Source organism: Phaethon aethereus, assembly GCF_964289735.1.
Source record: "Phaethon aethereus genome assembly, chromosome: 11".
Taxonomy (NCBI): domain Eukaryota; kingdom Metazoa; phylum Chordata; class Aves; order Phaethontiformes; family Phaethontidae; genus Phaethon; species Phaethon aethereus.
The window spans coordinates 13,248,668-13,268,611 of NC_138587.1; the positions used below are offsets into that span (position 1 = coordinate 13,248,668).

General features: G+C 45.4%; 1 protein-coding gene across 2 annotated transcripts; it reads right to left on the reverse strand.

Annotated features, from left to right (window-relative positions):
- Positions 1-2,885: 2,885 nt before the first annotated feature.
- TPRA1 (transmembrane protein adipocyte associated 1) lies at positions 2,886-19,224 on the reverse strand (the record flags this gene model as incomplete). Of its 2 annotated transcripts, XM_082004740.1 has the most annotated exons (11): positions 2,886-3,120; positions 4,168-4,248; positions 4,883-4,985; positions 6,037-6,097; positions 6,520-6,630; positions 8,367-8,446; positions 9,481-9,553; positions 11,148-11,234; positions 13,487-13,619; positions 13,771-13,973; positions 19,201-19,224. In XM_082004740.1, the coding sequence occupies 11 exons, from the start codon at positions 19,222-19,224 to the stop codon at positions 2,886-2,888; spliced, it is 1,191 nt and encodes a 396-aa protein (XP_081860866.1). The 2 variants fall into 2 exon arrangements, with proteins under 2 accessions (XP_081860866.1, XP_081860865.1); XM_082004739.1 differs by lacking the exon at positions 19,201-19,224 and having other exon boundaries at positions 13,771-14,177.
- Between the last annotated feature and the right edge of the window lie 720 nt (positions 19,225-19,944).

Sequence of the window (19,944 nt, forward strand, 5' to 3'; positions counted from 1 at the left end):
CAATTATTTGGACCAGGAAACCACTCTCTGCACAGTCATCTGCTGTCCTAGTAATAGACTTCCAAAAAGGAAAAAAAACATTCCTGAGAAAAAGACATACTACTATTCCATTATCTGCCAGATTTGTTCAGGGCTTTTAAAAAACAAAAAAATCAGAAAGTTATTCTTTCTCCACAATATGGATCATTTGAGAGAGAAAGTATGACCATTTATGCCAAACTTAATTTTATTTCTTTATTTTACAAACAAAAATATACATTTATTCTATATTTTCTCTGTTTGCATCCCCACACACACACATAACACACTTCTGCTCAAGGACCACCATGAATATGGCCCAAAGTGTTATATATACATAAAAATACAACAGGAAGAAGGTCAGTCCATGACCTAGCACAGAAGCTTCTCAGCAGCAGAACGTGGGACACTCCAGAAATACTGGAGTCCTGCCAGCAAAGGACAGGATGGACATGTTGACCACCTGCACAGGTGATCCTTCAGCACTGAATTCAGCTGATAAAAAGGCAAATTCATAACCTGCTCTTCACATCACCAAGGAGGGCAGATAAGTCCTCTCGGTCAGAGTGTTGAGAGTCAGCAAGTACTCCTTGGGACAGAAAAGCAGTTGCTCCTTTATTTTTCAACTGCTTAAAGACCTTCCTATCTCTTGGCTCTGTCCAAGGCCCACCAACTCCAGGGAAGCTTTGCAGGTTTTCCCCATGCTTTCTAACAGCAGCTCAAGATCAGTGTCGGAAGCAGCACTAGGAGCAGCAACAGGGCAATTCAGGCACCACGCCATCCATTCCTTTTAGACTAAGCAAGCAAACGTGGCTCAGGCCGATTCACAGCAAGTGACGGGAGGATTGTGGAACACCCCTCTAATGTGGCAAGGGCTGACTTGGCCAGTTGATTGTCCAGCCCTTACACAGTCATTGCACAGAGGGGAAATGTGAAAGGCCGCTGACTGACATGAGACAATTCAGCCCTCACACGTGGACAAACGGAAGCCTTTTTTCCTCAAAAGTAATTAAAAAAAAAAGGTGGGGGAAGTGTTTGTTTTCAAGGTGCCAATACTACTTAGAGGCCTGCAGGGCAAAGTCCAGAGGCAGAACAGAGAGGCTGCATTGCTCATTAACAAAAAAAGATAAGCAAAGGGCCTGCATAGTTTTGGCAACCAAAATGAACTTCGGGTTCTTACGCAAACTTTCCCTATGGTGGGAACACCTGGTAGCAAATGCTTTCCCCTACCTACTTATGAGCCAAACTAACACCTCCGTGCTGCACCTGCATGACGATTCCCCAGAAACTCTTACCTCAATATTTTTCAGGAACAGCAGTGAGTTGGGGCAAGAGATTCACACAGACCCCAAACATTTCAAATTCCCTCTTTCTACCATCTCTAATGGAAAGTTGCTATTGCATACAGCAGGTCTCCACCTACCTGAAGGACTCAGGTTGGAAAGCACCCCCAAAGCTAGAGAATACACCTCTTCATCCTTGGAGAGCACAGTATATCCCAGAAACCAATGTGATGCAGGTTTCAGCTGAGCAGTCCCTGGATTGGACCACAATGTCTTGAAACTGTGTGCCAGACAGGTCAGACAACAGTATTCCCTTTTTCAGCATGGAGGAGGTTAATAAGAAGTTCCAGATAGTCTTTAAATGAACCACACTCCACACGCACATAAGTATTTTCAGCATATCAAGCCAACAAAACCTATTCAGACCAGCAGAAGTCTGGGGATCTGAACTGCAACATAAGAGAAGGACATTGCCAGAGAAACACATCTGTCTCCCACTTGCCTCCTAACTTAGAACACCAGTCAGCTTGATTCTAGCATGCCTCTGGTGTTGGAGAGTTTCCATTCACTAAATACTGACAGCTTGGACTCATCATGGGCTTCTGCTCTGCCTCAAGCACCTGAACATCTCTGGAGCCTTCATCTGCAGAGTCAGCTTCCCCTTCACAGCACTCTCCAAGACCCTGCCAGAGCCATGAAGCAGGGTGCAGATGGAAAATGCACCTACCTCACAGGTTTTGTTCTTGAAACTGAGCCCTGATTCAGTGTTTTTACCTAGAGTTTCCTCTGAGTTCAGATGCACAGCAGTACAGCCTCTATAGACGGTTTCACAGCTACTTCTGCTCAGCTCGACAGCAGCGCTGTTTGTCCTTCTGTCTATTGTTGTTCAGTCAGTTCATGTCCATACTGCTAGCTACTAACTCCCCAAAATGCTCGCAGGGCACAAAGAACAGGTCATTCCTCTTCGCACCTCTCCCCACACACTCAGAACACTCCTTTCAGCCCCTAGCAACTGCAATTCATGATTTTCATCATTACCAGCTGAAACTAGAGACAAGCCCAGCTATCAGACACTGCTATCACCACCTATGCTGTTGCATTATGACAAGATCCAGGCAACCATGCTGCTTTAAAAAGCCCAGGAAGACCATCTTTGGTTTCAACCACCAAACTCCTTCTACGTATGTACAATACAGCAGTCAAATCAAGACCCTCATCCCTAAATGTCATTCCCATAATCGGCAGACAAGTGCTTTCAGTCATTGAAAAGGAAGAGGTGCCAGTCAGGCGTGCCTTCTGGGTCATATTCACATCTGGAACACGGAGGATCAGGAAGGTTCAGTGTTTATAGGCTTATGAACAAAACTGTTCTACATTGTTCTCAGGTGGAGACAGAAAACGTTCTTTCCAACAGGATTTGGGCTGTCAACTTAGCTCCACAATAGGTTTCAGAAATCCTAAGGAAGAGAAGAAAGCCATGGCAGATAGCCAAGGACAGATTTCCAATCGACATCCTAACAGCTGTGGTATCAGGGCCTTTGGAAGGAAAGGAAGGAGGCATTGTGTGAAGCAGGTAGCCCTGCCTTAGGCATTGATGGCTTTCCAGCGGTCACTGTCTATGCTGTTGATGCTGCCCACATGATATGGCATAGAGGCCACGTCATCCAGGTAGGCTGTGGTGTCAATCTGAGTGCTTGAGTAGAACCCAGAATCCATTCCTTCCTTCTTGGCAACAGCATAAGGGTGGGGTAGGTGCACATCCACATCCTCAGGTTCATCCACCTGACATTTGTAGGAGAAAAGGATCTTTGGTTCAGACCTGGAGTGATTAAAGATTTAAAATACATGTTTAAACAATGTAGTATCACAGCCACTTATCCTTAACTGAAGCTCATCAGCACTAAGAAATTTTGTATTCAGACCCTAAAAACCCTTCACACTAGCTTTCAGTCCTGAAATATACCTAGCAGAGTAATTGCCATAAAGTAATGCTAAATGTAGCTTTGGAATAAGTCACCTAAGAGAAATAAAAATGACAGAATCCTGACTCCAGTGTGGGAAAGGTGTTTTCATCTTCGTGAGTTCTGAATTATTGAGGGCAACAGCATCCAACCATCACTGGACTCCACAGCAGCCTGGTTACTGACACCAACAGAACAGGAGTCCACCTCAAGTTCCATCTGTGCGCATCAGGAAAACCAAAATACAAACAACTGTGGATCAGCAGTTTCCACCTCTAACCCCAGACTCTGTTCCCTTCTAATTTCAGAAGGCAGCAGAGGCACATTTTGACATTTTAAGAGTACTTTATGTTCTTAGTTATTTTAAAGCCTGCTGTTTCTTGCTTATGGACAATACACGCTAAAGCCTACACTAAAACACTCAGTTCTTCCTACCAAGCTGCATCGCCCCTGAGTGGCCACATGGTGGCAACCCCGACCCAGGAATCACTGATGACTCTTGGGCCCGTTGTAGAAGAGTCCTCATGCAAAGAGTTCCTTAACCCCTAGATCCTCTCTACAAACCTATCCCAAAACCCACCCAGGAGACCATTTAATCTTCCGGGACTCAATCTCTCACTAACCATTTAATTACCAACTTCAGAAGCAAAACTTTGTACTAAACAGGATTCACACACTGAAGCAGCGATCCTCAAATATTTGAGAGGAACATCACTATCAACTCTACTTTGCATACAAAAGTCTTGAATAGAAGCAGGCAGCCCCAGGTCCAAACACACACAAAAAAAATGGTTCCCTAACTGGCATTCTAGTCTCTGTCTTTATTGTACAGATGGGAAGAATTTGGGTGCAGAACAATTAAATGACAATATATACCCTCTAAATTCCTGTTCCTGGCTACTCACCCAAAGAAACCTTTCAGGAATGCCACATAGATGAGAGGTGCGAAGAAGCTGAAGTAAAGGAATGTGGTAGCATCAACACAGCTGTCAAGAGCAAAAGGGAACATGAAGGAATTTAACACTCGAGCACAATACAGCTGGATAACACCTGCCACATCCCCCCAGAATGGTCCCATTTCCCTCAGAGTGTCCAAGCAGAGGACAAGAAAAGTCTTGAGCTAAACAAGTTCAAACTGATGCAAAGTAAGAAATTGCCATCAACATGTGTCATTGCTCCCAGACACTCACGAGGGAATCATGCCAAGTTCCGAGGTCTGACAAAGAGCACAGCCTTAGTGCTCCCAATTTTGACTCACAGAAGTGACACTGATCCCTGCAGAACAAGACTGCAGATACAAATAAGGTATCTCCGTGCTATTTCTAGCAAACAGACTATTTCCCCCCTTATTACCCATGAAACACAAGTCAACAGCCAGACATCAGTGGATTCAAACTATTACATACCACTTCAAGACCACTACAGAGCATGCAGCTCCACAGACCTCTCCACTGAGTTTCCTGACCACTTAGAGGTCTTTCGGCACAAAACAGAACCAACACCTTTATTCCTTCTTAGGAACACAGCACAAGTTTGTTTTCTTGTGAGAGACGGTGTTGAAAGACACTCAAATGCAACATGAGAAACTGGGCTGCAGATCTCCTCCCCCAGCATACATACCACAGTCCTTCTATAATATCCACACAGAGGAGGGCACTGCCCAGGCCCTGCACCAGGTTCAGCAGTGCCAGAATTCCAGCATAAACATAAAAACTCTTCCTGGCTGTGTAAAAGACATGGACACAGATGAAGCTCAACCTCATAAGCACTTCATAAGCCCAGTGCAAATATGTCTGATGGAGATGACAAACCCAACAGAAGCATCTCATCATCTTGTCTGAAGAATTAAGACTGCATTTTCCTGTCCCATGCCGGCAGGACTAATGGAGGTATAGCAGATTAAATCATAACCTCCTGCATGTGTATACAAACACACAAGATGGGTTTTGAAAACACATGGTCATGGCAACAAATGCAAAGGTTTTCTTGGCAAGCATCTGGAACCAGTGTCAGTCACATAATTGAATGTAAGAAAAACAAACAAAAGCCCCACAGCTGAAGCAGCAGCTGTGCCCTTCCAATGAACAGCACTAACAAAACTGCTCAGGAGACCTGGACAGGAGCAGCACAGTATGCTGGACATTAGGCAGATCAGGCCTAGGACCACCTGCCTGTGGCATGTGCCACACATATCCGCTGAGGGCACCCACACATAGATGCCAACATTACTTAGAGAGAGAACAGCCCAATGCAAACATCTTAGTAACAGCTTCTCTCCCTAATCAAGAACTGCAGATATTCTGCAACAACAACAAAAAAAAAAAGACGCATTTTAATAAAGTAAATGCCCAGATAAAAATTATTAAGCAGCTCCCAATTAGTCTTTCTTTCCCAGGGGATGACCAGCATGTATACTTTAACATCATACATGCATTTCAAAAGGAAGCTATTATTAAAGAAGCCATTTCTTACAGCTCTCGGAAGATTATATATTCACACTACATCTGATTCATTAACTGAGCAGCAAATCTTGTTTTCTTAACGTAATTGTTTAGCTACTGAAGTAGCAATGTAATTGTTCTTACTCTGCTCTCCAAAAGGCACAACACACCATTTTTCTGGGGATAACTTATCAGTCCTTTGCCATGTATCTGTACCCTGAGACAGTGGGATGTATCTGCAGCGCAACCAGATAGAGGAACCTCTTACTCCCACCTATGTTTTATAGTGGCGCTGTCTCCATCTACACTACAGAACACACTGCAGTCACTCACAAGGCAAAGAAATCCGGTCTTTCAGAGGAGTTTTTGGAAGAATCACCACCAACGAATAGACCTGTTGAGACAAAGAACTGTTTCACAGCTGCTTGACAACTGAACACAACAATCTTTGTGGGGTGGTGTGTGGTGTCATGCACTCCCTAGATGTCTCAGGACAGAGGCACAGACCCCCTGATATTAAACGCAGTGCAGATCTGAAGGCCTCACACCTCACCCCCATCAGCACACAAAACACTGGTCACTAAGAAAGAAGTGAGTGAAGAACATTTGAGTTCAGCTGGAATTCAGCTGCCACAGCTTACACCACTCCCACCACACCTTTACTGCTTCAGCTTCCCTGGCCCATGAAAAGCATCAATGCTGTACTGTATCCAGGCAGGAGGGGGACTAGGGCCTTATTATACACAAATCAAACTCCCTGGCCCATTTAGTAAATACAAAGAAGCCATCACAGTGCATAACATGCCCAATACTTCCCAGAAAGAAGAAACAGGAGCTGGCAAGCCAGAAGTGTCTCCCTCCGTGGCCATAGATGTTAAAATCTTCTGCTGAGAGGTGGGCATCGGGGTACAGGATTTCCAGGGTGCCCTAGGAGAGAAGTGGCACCAACATGATTCTGTTATAGTCAGCATCCTCACTAAAGTGGAAATCTGGACAAAGGAGACTGTCTTTAAAGAAGTTCAGACAACTGAACTGTCCCAGCCAACCATTGCTCTCCTTAGACCAAGTTAAGCTTGCACAGGAACAGAAGAAGAAACTGAAGGTAAGAAGTGAGGGGAATCTGCATCTGAAGGAAAACAGCATCAATGACATTCCAGAAGAGATACTGACTGAAGGGATAGGGCATGCAAGCAGTTGTCTGTCTGAAATAGACAGAGAGTTCCATTTTCATCTCTAAAGCAGACCTTTCCTGCTGAAACATCCAGAATATAAAAGCCCACACTTGTGCAAGAGTTGGGAAAGGATACTCTCTCATTCACTTGAATTCCTGAAAAATGAATGAATTTCATGAACAGAAGCTACCATACAGAGAGTAGAGAGAGAAAAGTACTTGTAAGCATTACTGAACCCAGATATAGCTCAAACACTTGACATTTTATGAGGCTCCTCCAGCATTATCATGTGGTAATGATCAGCTCTCTGCCTCCGCAAGCAGGAGCCTGGTCACGGAACAGAGCGTGCTCTGTTATTCTGGTGCTGCCCCTAGTACAGAGATACAGGCTGACCAGTTACATATCGAGGAGAAGAATAAACTCAGACACATACTGCATTGTTGAGAGAGGTGGAGAAACAGCTAATAAACTGAGCTAGCAAGCCAGCTGCTAGTTTGAAGGGAAGCAAGAGCTCTCAGAGTCAGGAGACAAGAGGCCCACCGCACTGCCCTTATCTGGCAAGCACACATCAGGTCTCTCCATCAAGTTTTGATGCCTCTTGAGGCTAGATTCAGAACCTGTGGCTCAGGTGTGAAAAACTTCTTACTCCTGTTCCAAGATTCACTAAACAAGGCAATCCATCTCAACCTCATCTCATTTCTTCCCCTTGGCTGAGCCATTCATGCCATAAAGAAGACAAGGAGATACAGTCTGGTGTATGCTCTGGGGATACTCATACATTGCCAGAAGCACCCAGTCTTCCCCCAAAACCTCATCCAAAGAGCAAAGCTGACACTTTCCAGGCAGGAGTCCCACATCTAATTGCCTAACTCCAAGAAAAGTCCTCTTTTTTGCAAAGACTAATTCTTCTGCTCCTATGTACTTGATGTCAGAGACAAGTGAAAGATTCTAGGGGGGAGGTCAGTAGAAGACAACACAATTAAAAAAAAGAAAAAGATTAATGAACCCAGATTTAGTGGTCAAGAAGATGAAGAATTAGTTGTACTTAAGCAGTAAATCATGAAGATGGAGTTGTTCTTTTACTCTTGAAAAATGTAACTGCCATGAGATCATCAGAATCCACAATAACTAGGGTAAAGGTAAAAGTGGCAGGGGGAGATCGTGACCACCGACTCAGTTGAGGGACTACGCAAATTACCCCCACTCTTTCTAGAAGCATGCGTGATAATTTAAATATGTGTAACCAATAATAATCAATGTGGTAATTACTAGCTAATGAATGTAAATTTGGGAGGTTCTCTATTGTTTTTGCTAATCATGTAAAGGGATAGATATGTGATGATTCCTCTGTGTGGTGTGCTAGCTTTGTGGAATACCATCTAGCACCGATATCTGCGCAGCTATGCTATAAATAAAATACCTCTACTCTGCGTGTATATTGGTACGTTGCACACTGGGTATACGATCCCACTTTGGGGACAACATACTCACCTGGGTGACAGAATATGCCAGAGACAACACTGTAGTGATTGCCAGAACACGTTTCACACTTGACTTGCTCTCCAGATGACCTGGAATTAAGGAATACAGAAGTGACTCAGGATGTGATCCCAGCCCTAGCAAAAATCAGTTCTCTCCAAAACCGATACAGGAAAACATTTGTATTTCCAGGGGCCTTCTTTAACCGGAAGGTTAAAGCTCACTTAACCACTAGAAACTGCTTCCCTCTCCAGAGAGTTGAACCTTCATAAACAAAACAATACTTACAAAACAAGAGGTTTTAACTTGCTTTTCTCCTGCCTGTACTAATATACAGGAAAAAAAAAAGTCCTTCCACTGAGGTTACAAAAAAATAAAAAAGTCAGGAATTATTCCAGTGTCATGTACGCTGAGATACTGTAAAGTTTCTTCTCAGGAAAAAAAGTTCATGGGAGAATGGGTTAGAGCAGGGGAGAAGGGCTTACACAATTTAGAGAAATCTGCACTTGAATATGCTGGAGCAGACAATATCCAGAAGCTCCTTCCAACCTAAATTACTCTATGAGCCCTCAAAAGATGAAAGAGGTAGTGCTTAGATATCTGATGGGCAGATGTGACAGTGACGCCTACCAACTTCCCTCTCCTCTACCTCTGACCCACCGGAAGAGGTGCTCCAAACAGCATTTTCACTCATACAACTGAAGTAGAGTGACAGATTGCAGGTACAGCTAAAGCAGCTGAATGAAGCCAGGATGGAATCAAACCAATCAAGGAAGGGGTAGAAGGACCTCCAAAGGAACTATCTTAAATAAAATGGGGTTGAAGCAAAGATCAGACAGTTGATTTTTGCATAAGTCTTCTTCACCTAAGCTGCACACCCCTTCACCACATGCATGCAGGACAAAGAAAGCACATGTAAATCCTGAAGTTGCACAAGCCATAGATCTGTAAATACAATCAGGCTTTCAGCCACTTCCAACTAAAACTGCCCAATTTGTTCTTTGTCTTTATTCTAGAGCTCCCTCACTTTATAGGATCAGCATCTCCACAAACTTACAGATGCAGCCTCTGTGGAAAGAGAGGAAATAGGAAATATTCAAAGCATTCAAAAACTCCTGACACGTACCAAAGGCAAGGCCTAGAATCACCACACTCAGCTCAATCGCCAGAAGGAAGAACCTTGTGATCTCCCACAGGATCTAAGGGATAACAGAAACCAGACAGACATGATTAGGAGGAGCCTGGAATCAGAAGTTAATACAGCAAAACTCCACTCTCTGCTCCAGGGGATGGCAGCCTCTGAATGGAGCAAGTCATTTCCACAAACCTGCCTCATGCTTTGTAGGGACGCTAATTAGATGCTTGTTCCAAGCCCTGTCCATGCCTGTGAAAAAGAACAGTTGTGTGTGGGCAAGCAAATAGCATAGGAGAGGAAGTGGCCATGGTTTGCCACACTCGAGGATCTGTCACTTCTCTTGGATGTGTTCTTTTTGCTGTACTCCCAAGGAGCACAAATCCAAGACGACCTTAAAAGTAATATTAAACAGGGCCAGTTCTTAAAGCAGTAGATTCTGCAGAACAGTTATGACTGAACAAATTCAGCATTCTGCACTCCTCCAAAGCTACTGGTCCCTAAATCTACAGCATATTCAACTCTAAACCCCTCCCACTTCCAGCTTGTCATTTTCACTCCCATGTTTTATTTGGTGAAACAAGACACACAAAAAACAGCAGGTGAGACAACTTTGCAGGTAGTCATGCAATAAATCAGTGCCAAACCTACAAGAACCACCCAGATTCTGGCTTATTAATCCTTTTCCTCTGAACACTGAATGGCACTCTCTTGAAGATACACAGTATTTTTAAGAGGCATTTGATAAGACACTTCTCAAAAAATACACAGTGTGTGTGTATATATGAGAGAAAACAAAAGAAATACAATAGACACCATAGAACGCGTGTTTACAGGAAAAATTGTCAGAGTGTCTGTCTTACTGCATGACTTCCCAGCAAGGTGCACTTAGCAGCAGCACCAGAGCTGAAGAAAAGTACCTTCTCACCTCTGCTCTGTTATTCAAGCCCTGGACCTACATCTATTTAACAGAGGTGAATGAAAATGCTACAAACATCCAGCCACTCACAACAAGCAGTGCATTACAATGCTTTGACAGATAACATTAAAGGGAAAGCAAAAGAACCACACTGATCCCAGATCTGTATTCTGCAGGTGGCTCTTCCTCTAACAGCTCAAGAACTACAGAGCTTTTTGGTTTAGGTAATATTCTGCTATAAGTCAAATGACTACAATGGAACAGCACGTACAAAGCTATTTCCTGTTTGTTAAGGGTTCGCCCTGCGCTCAGAGTCGCTGCAAGGACATTCAGATATCAGTCTCAAAAGAGAATGTGGGTTTATTTGCTTTCAATACAAAAGAATTAAATATTTTTTCAAAGAGACACTCAAATATTGCAAGAGTAACAAAGACCAGGTCTTGCCTAGCCACTAAAGGTTATCTGAATGTTTAGCCCTTGCAAAGGAAAGTCATTCCATCCCTGCAACAGGGAAGTTTTGCTGCTACTATTTGTGAATCTATTTTAGGAAGTCCATTGTTCTACAGCCTGGATGTTGTGATCATTTAGATACAGCTATCAGAACAGGATTCCTTAGTACACATAGCTATAAGTACTGCAAAAAAACACATTCTTCTTATATGCACATAAAAGGGAAGCTGTAGCAGATTGCTATGACCAGAACTGCACAAAGCAAAGCCTCTAAAATCAGTGTTGTACCTACCTTATCAGCAACTGTGGCAGCATCAGAGGCACTCACAGTCATGGAGACAACAGCACGGGCAATACCAACTAAAGCCACCACAAAAACCTACACAAAAAGATAAGAAAAGTGAGCTCATGTCAAAAGACATATGCAGCAGCGGCCAGAAACCCTTTTGGAATACCATTTCCAGGGCAGCTTTCAAGACTGATACTGTGTACTAAGGATTTCCTGTAGCAGATTAGAGATATTTCCCTGATGAAGATTCCGTAGGCCTGCTAGATGCAGGAATACTAGCTTAGAATTTTGGAATAAACAAATTTCCTCAACTGTCAGATTAAACAGCTCTGAAGAGGTGTCATCCACCCTTACAACACTACCTTTACAGGCGAACAGTCTTGCCACCCTTTAGGCCACTGCAGCAGGGAGGAGAAAAACCAAACAAAACATATATCCCTCCAAATTACAAGATCAAATGCTTGGTATGACTGAATAAACCAATCACATCAGATAACAGAAGCCACTCGATACCAACTACCACATTTCAGACCTGTGATAAAACTAAAATCTGCAGTTCTTTCACTCAAACTGACAATGCTCAGGAACGCAGAGGAAAAGTCAGCTGCAGCCAACAGCATTAAAACATCTCAGCCTGCTGCACAGTGCAAGAGATACCCAAGTCAGCTTATGTACCATTTAAGCATGACAGCATGGAGCTCAGCTACCAACTCCCATGCTGTCACTGCCATGCTATGCAATTAAGAGCTCAGCTGGATATATCCACCTTTCACTGTGCAGACTTACTCTCTAAGAAAGCAGATTTTCCAGATAAAATTCTCTGAGTCACAGGCTAATTCTAATGATGCAGGTATGAGACAGCTAAATCTATCAGAGAACGAAGAGAGTCTAAGCTAATTCTAAGGTGGCTGGCGAATGGAAATGACCAATTAGCCACCTACAGCTGAATATTTCCCCTTAGAAGAAGGGATGCAAATGGCATGAAAAAAGAATAATACAACACTCCCTCCTGGGGTAGAAAACTCTGGGACAAAACACAAAAAAAGAAAGCTCTCTGAATATAATGTTGTTCTAGAGCAGCAGCAACTCATTGGAGAGCAAAACACACCCTTTTTGCTTCCTCTCTTAGGAGATAGAGACTCTTCCCACTCTATTAACTTCACTTTAATCACTGACTCCACATGAAAGCATTTCTTAAAAACATGACAAACAGCCATTTGAAAGGAAATCCTCACAGAACACACTTCCATCTTCATTTCCCAATAACATACTCCAGAAGATCAAACTGAATTAAAGTTTCTTCCTCTAAGACTGTTTCATCACTTTCTGCTTCTCACTCTGTTTTGAAAAAGTCAACAGCATAAAGTCAGTTCACTTTTTTCTTCCCTTTGGTTTATCAGGAGTTTTGCTTTTCAAAGCCTTTGGCATGAACTTCCTCCTGAGCCATGTACATTACTGGAAGCAAAAAGGGAGATTTAAATCCAGACTGGAAATGACTGGTAATATTGTTAAAAGTTTGGAGCATTTGTGTGTATACCTGGTTATCCAAAACTGCACAAGCCCAGTACCCACACTCCACGCCTGGAAGACCTAACAAGACTTCCCACCAAAGATTCAGTTGAGGCTACTAGCTCAGATTTGGTTTTGATGCTTCTTGGGGTTTGCCATGCCAGCACCTGTACGCAGCCCAAAGAAGGATGCCTCCCATCTAACCCAATTCAAACGCATATTTACTTCTACAACATGGAGTAATCTCACCAAGGAAAAGCAAGCACATTATGCTACGCACTGAGGCAAGTCACAGAATCACAGAAAGCACCTAAGATAAAGCTTCTGAATGATGGGAAACAAACTAACAGGGACAGGTTTCTACATTCCCAGACTAACCAGAACCCTGTCATATCACCATTTTCTACAGCATTTGACCAACAGCTTCACACAAATTGTTCTCCAGTGTTTCACTTTCACCACCTCAGTGAGAAGCTGGGTTTGTGTCCCATGCTACTTTCTGCAAAGAGCAAGGAAAGCATAAGATACTAGATTCCAAAACAACAAAGCAACAAAAGAAGAAAATAGGGGGAAAATAAAAAACACCACAGGATAACAAAATCCACTCAAATCCAGCAGATATGGTCCCAGAATCTGTGAAAAGCAGAATTCAGACAGTGGAAAAAGCAAAACCAAAACTGTGTCTATTTCATGTAGTACACCTTCAACTACAAATAGATGTTATCCCTGTGAGATCTGGTCTAGGCTCTCTTCACTAGTTCAGCGATATTGTTCATGAGTGGTAATAAAAAAAACACTCACTCGTCAGTTCAAAAGCACAGAGCGGTACTCACTAGTATGTAGAATGTAGTGAAGATTGGACTTGAAGTGACCCGGATTTTGGCCCTGGCAGAGGGCAGCTTCCAAAGAAGAAACATAAAGAAAAGCACATTGGGAACCAGGAGCAGAAGATCCCAGTAGCGGACTCTGCAAAAAGTAAATAAAACATTTCTCTTCCTGTTCTTCAGCATCTAGAAGGCAAGGCACCAGCCCCAGTCCCTTCTCAACCAGGCTCTGAGAAAGCAAGCTCCTTCCCCTGGCCAACGGTCAGACCATGGTCCCATTTTCTCCATCTCACCTGGACTTCCCAATGTCCTCATAGAGCAACAGGAGGCACTTGTGCGGCACGGTGATGTTGGTGTCATTGATTGCCTGTGTTGTTGTTGGGGACAAAGTTGTCACATTATCCAGTGCTGTCACCAGGGCAGTTGAATGCGTGATGTTGTCAGACACAGAGAATCTCATCACAGCCATCATGGACTGGAACATCCTGCCTTCCTTCTGGGCCAGGTCAAACACAGTGCAAGACAACCACAGCAGAGACAAAAAGCAACATTAAATCAGTTGTGAGTCAGAGCTAAAACACACATCCCTGCCATTAGGCCCCTGCATAACTGCTTCCTGCTTGTTACAGCAAATTATCATCATCACAAAGACTGTATTACACAATGAAATGGCACCTGCCCTTACTCTGCACACAGCCATTACAGTAGACTGTACAAAAACACTATCTTGTATCTAAGTAACAAGCACCTTCAAAATAGTGTCATACCATGCTGAATTAAATTCGTGATTTTTTTTGAGCTTTGGCAGATTCATAGAAGAAATCAAGACTCAGCAGCAATACATGACATCATCGGATGGAGACAGAAACCCTCCTGTACCAGAACATTAATTATCTTTCTATCTCCCAAGATCACGAAGTTATAGTCAATGATTTAATTTCAACTACCGCAAAGAAAAAATGATGGCCCCTAAAACCTGTTTCTGCTACCAACCCCACAGCCTGAGAGCAGGGAGAGCCTCATGTACTTTTACCTAAAGGGACCGTACAGACTCTTTATCTTCCAAAACCAACACTGGCAAAAGCCAAGATTCAGCATTTTTCTTCTAGCCCTCTGCAAGACACCAGACCTACTCTGGGTTTAAGTAGAACAGTAAGGCTGTGAAGAGACAGCACCTTTCTAAAACCCTGTTAGCATAAATTCTCCAGCTTCTTTACACTCATCCGTCTCAATCGCACTGCACTTCTCAGACACAGATCAGCATCATTGCCGGTAGTTTACAAAGCCACGAGCAGATGCAGTCCTACCTAATGGGTTTCCTAAGGTCAAACTCTTGGGCAGCAGAGAGCTATGGTCAGAATCAGAAGAGTCATGGCACTCGGTTCTTTTGCCTGTCCTACAGTACAGCTTTCCTGTCCCTTGGAAAGATGACAAGACACAACTTCCCATTCCCCTGATGAAACTTTTTTGACCTGCCTTCCCCAAGAGAACATTCACATCTTTTCTGCCATCTGTCCATCCCCCAGGCCCTACACTGCTGCAATACTTAACTGTCCCTCCAGAAATTAAAGCGAAACTCTGCTCTGCCATCCATAAAACTCCGTGTGCTTCATGTCCATGCCGGTGGCTGTGGTGTCGTATTGGCAGAAACTGCAGCAGTAGTTTACCCCTCTGTTGGTTCTATGATCATCTTGGAAGCTTAAGCGGACTATGGCACATAACACTTCAGAGCAGGATTTAGTATATACTAGACTTTTGACCCAATTTACCTTACTAAGCCTGCTCCTGATTCAATGTATCAACTTGTACATATCCTCTCTTCCCAGCCTAAAACAGCAACCCTCACCGTTAAGGCACTTGACTAGCTCCGAGCTGAATGCAAACACAAGGTACTATCATCTCTCCTGGCACTTCCCAAAGAAGTGGTCACAGACAACAGAAAGATTTAAAAAAAAAAATCTCTGTCAACTGGCATCTTAAAGATGCACATTGCCAGAGACAGCGCTCTAGCAGTCTGTGTGCTATACTCAAACCAGGATTCATCTCAAAAAGAAATCTTCCTGTTTGACTTTAGCCCCGGCTGGCATGGCAAAAACTGACAGCCTCCATGGCAGGACTCAGAAGGTATTTTCCCTGCTAAGTCCTAGGTGACTCACAAGTCAGAAAGAATCAGCACAACCCTGTGTCATCTGTTGAGCTTTAAGAGTTCAGTAGCACCTTCCCCACAAACTGCTCGAGACTGTCAGCCACAGACTCTTCTTTCTCTTGAGAGGCTGAGACACCTCCCAGGTCTTCTGAGGGGTAAGGGGATCATGCCACCCTCCGCTAACAAACCCTCCCTTTGATTCATCCATGCTGACAGACACTTGCTGAGCTGGGATTTTTCTTTTGCGACTGCCGTATGCTGCGCTGCACAAGAGACGTCACATTAAATAAACACATGCAGACCTGGAAAGATCAACTTTGTGCTGAGATGGCAAACTCTGTGCCAAAAAATCCTAGTTCTAGTAGAGGTTCCAGTAAACAACCTTCATATTCCAGACTTCTCTCTCTTCCCTCTCGATTATCACTTCTCTGAATTGACACCGTTGAGAATGAATTTCTGTTAGTCTTGCTCCATTCTCTTCTTCTGAAACACCCCTGCATCTCAGTAGCAGCAAGGACAAATATGTTCACATTTGCCGACACAAAAAATGCTATCTAATTTTAAAAAAAGCTGGGGAAGGGTAGAGAAAAACCTCACAGAGCATGGGCAGAATAGCACCATCAACTGCAAACCATCACAACTTCTTAATAGCTCTTCTGGAACAGAGAATTTGATCTGCCTGTCACACTGAAAAGAGCTCAGTATAAACCTGTGAGAGAATTACATGGGAAAAACATCTTCCTTATAAAAGACAAACAGGCTCCATTCCTTTTCCCTAGAAGCTACCACTATCGCGCAACAGCAGCAAGCAGCTGATAAGGAGAGGAGTTGGCCACATCTAAGTGCTCCAGTCACAAGGTTTCAAAGGGCAAAGCAGAATCAAGTTTACCTCTCAGCCAGGCTGCTCACTATGGCCTGGTATGAGTATCCTATTCTTCCTCCCAAGATGGAGTACACACAAAGGCAGAGCAACAGAACATCCAACACAATAAGAAAGGGCAGCCAAAGCCATCAGCCAGACAGCACGATCTCCATGCTTTTCTAATAGCTATGGCCTACAGCAAGGATGTGGAGAACTGTCCCATTCCTGCTGAAAACACCAGCAAAAATTCCGCAGCAACAGGACCAGGAACTGATGGCAAGGATCCGGCTAGGCTCTGTCATCCCCAGCAACACTGCTCCTTACAGCACACTGTCCAAACCCAAGCCCTGTCTAGTCCAAAATAAATCCAGTCAGCTGAGCATACCCAAGAGATCACTCACCACACCCTGCCTCCACTTCAGCCAGCCCAACCTACGCAAGGGGGGTAAAATCACCCTGTAGCCACATCAGAGGAAACCAGTGCCTCAGTCCTGGTCTCCCTTTTTCTTCTAGCAGGCAATTCTATTCACCATGCACCTGAAAACAAAATAAAATCGTTTTCTACACTACAGCTGTAGTCAGCCTGACTTGGCTGAAGCCTGTTCCTCTGTCCAGGCACTGGACTCACAAGTTGCATTCGGGTCAAGACCATGCATACAGCTTGGAGGTTGCTGTGACAGGGTGCCAGGGGAGCCTCAGCTGCACCTTCAGGGAAAATTACTGCCTCTCACCGAGGTGATGTTTTTTTCTTGATTCTTGGCACTACAGCAGTATCAGAGTTCAGTGAAATTCAGGGCTCAAATTCCTGGCAATTCTCTGTGCTCTCAAAGCCCAACCATGTAAAGATAAATTATGCACTACCAAAACTTTAGCTCTAATAAAAAAATTAAAGTTTTTTCTTTCTGAAAATGGTATCAGAGAATTTTGCAAGTACAGATCATACTAGGGTTAAGATTTCTCCTTAAATCACTGCATTTGTGAAAGACAAAACTGCACTGACCAGATTCCTGCTTAAATACAACTGTTACTTCAATAACTTAGATGCTTAAAAACGAAAAAAAGAAAAGACAAAAAAGTGCCTTTTTTTCCCTCTTCCTTTTTAAGATGGCTCTTCAAATCTCACTCCTGGTCACAACAGCTGCATTTTGCTTTTTACCTTCAGAACAAACTCACAAGACAGGGATTTTCCACCAGTGACCGAGGACCGTTTTCTCTCTTTTCTCCAAGCTTCCTTCTCACATCTCGTTCTGGACTAAACTTAAAAAGAATGGAACTGCAATACTAAAAACAACCAAAGAAAAATGCTAAAAGCAGAAGTATTAACAACAATCCAAAACCATCCGACAGAGGATACCAGTTCAGGGATATGTTATGAGAAATAAGTATTTTAAGCGGTTGTTTGGTTTGGTTTTGGTTTCTTTTTCCCTCTAGAAGGCAGGTGCACAGGCAACAAGCAAGAAGGCAGCAAGCAAAGCAAAGTACATGGTCACTTCATCCTACATCGGCAAGGAAGCGCTACCTACTCTAAAGGCTGCTAAAGGAACCAGAGAGCTGGAGAATACCTGAAGTTACTGCCTAACACCTTAAGCTAGGCTCCCGCCATAGGCGGGCTCCCAGGCTGCAAAAGGAGGCATAAAGCTGCCCTCCAGGGACCCGCCAAAGCGTTTGCAAAGGGCAGGGCAAAAACCCGGAGTGCAGCGAGGTCCACCCAGGCCCCGGTAACCTCCGAGCCGATACCGACTGTAACCGAAGAACCGCGGGCCCCCGGGCACGGCACGAAGCTTTTCTCCGGCCGGACTCCCTGCGTCCGAGGAAAGGGCAGCTGGGTCGCCAGGCGCCGGCTGCTAAAGCCCGACAGGGACGTTCAGGCTCCCCTCCAACCCAGGGACGGCTGGGGGAGCCTGGCGACCCCGCGGGGCCTCGCACTGCCCCGGAGCGCGGACCCGCCGCTCACCTCAGAGGGCCGCGGGCCCCGCCGCAGCCAGGCCGTGCCACCGGGGCCCCGGGTTGCGGTGCCCCGAGCCCTTCCCAACACGCCCCTCCCCATAAGCCCCCCCTCCCAGCACCGGCCCCGCTCCTACCCGCCGCGGGCCCAGCCCCCTGCCTCCCCGGCGACGGCTCTTAGTCGCGGGGGCCCAGCCCCGCCATCCCAGGCCCCGGCCCCGCCGCTCCCCTCAAGCCAGGGAGCGTCGCTGAAGAGCGGCTCAAGCAGACCGCCGCGCCGCCAGGGCTAGGGCAGACGCTTTTTCGGCCGAGTCCAGCGGCGCTAGTGTGAGAGAGTCCCCGAAAGAGGTGCGGCTTCGGCCAATCAGAGACCAAGCTCAGAGAGGTTCTGTCAAAGAGGCCAAAAGAAATAGCGGCACGATCCAATGGGAAGGGGCGGAAGGCGGGACTCGGGGGGCGGGCCAGCCGTGCTTTAAAGGTGCTGTGGCCCCATCCGGACCCCTGCGGGACGGGGAGCGGAGAGTGGGCGCCGTGTGGGCTGCAGCCGTCACCGCCGGGGCGCTGAGTCCCTGCCCCGCCCCGAAACGGGTGGGAGGAACAAAACCTCTCCATGAGCACCAGCGCTGAGCCCCGCTTGGGGACCAGGTCTACTCCGGCTGCTTTCCTCACACCGACCCCCAGGCCGGGGCAGGGTCCCCGTCCACCCCTGGCACGGGCTGGGTCTCGCCTACCCCCCCGTGGGACCTCCACGGCCTTCGGCTGCCCTCACACCTCACCATGCCGGAGCCGTGGCATCAGCAGCTCACCCCGCGCCTGCCAGGCCCTGCTGCCATCTTGGCGTGAGGAGCGCGCAGGACAGTGACCCCCTGGGCCTGCCTGAGCAGAAGCCTGTCCTCGCTGCAGGCAGGCACTGTTAGCTGCTGGCTGTAGCGCACTGGCTCTGCGTGGTACAGCCTGTTCTTACCTTCCCGGCCACCCCGCACAACCCAACACGAACGCGCGTGTGATCCAGCACCCCTGTCGCACACCTCCATGGTGAGGGGAAATAGGCTACTTCTGTAGAGGAATTATGGATTGCAAAGCAGGGGAGTCGATAATTTTCTTCCATGGCACAGATCCTATAATCAAGTCCCTGCAGGACAGAATAATTAACAAGCTGGATAGTTTGGCCTCTAAGCAAAGTTTAAAGCTGACCGAACTAACTTGGCATAGCCTGGATGGTAGCAGCGGAAGGGAAACACAGTAAATAATTGGCAGGATTTGGAGGTAAAAATACCAGCCAGAGAGAAGAGAAATTTAGTGTAGTAAACAAGGGAATAACTGGGACAAATGAGCCAAGGTTCTAAAAAAGAAAATAAAGGAAATAACTGGCTAAATATCAGCAGGTTATTCTCAGCAGTAAGAGCTGTCTGACTGTGAACAGAGTCTTGAGGGGGATGCTTGTTATCCAAGTCATTTCAAGGACTGCAGAATAAATTCTGGTGTGGTCTTCCACCTGCGGTTCACCTGGGGCTC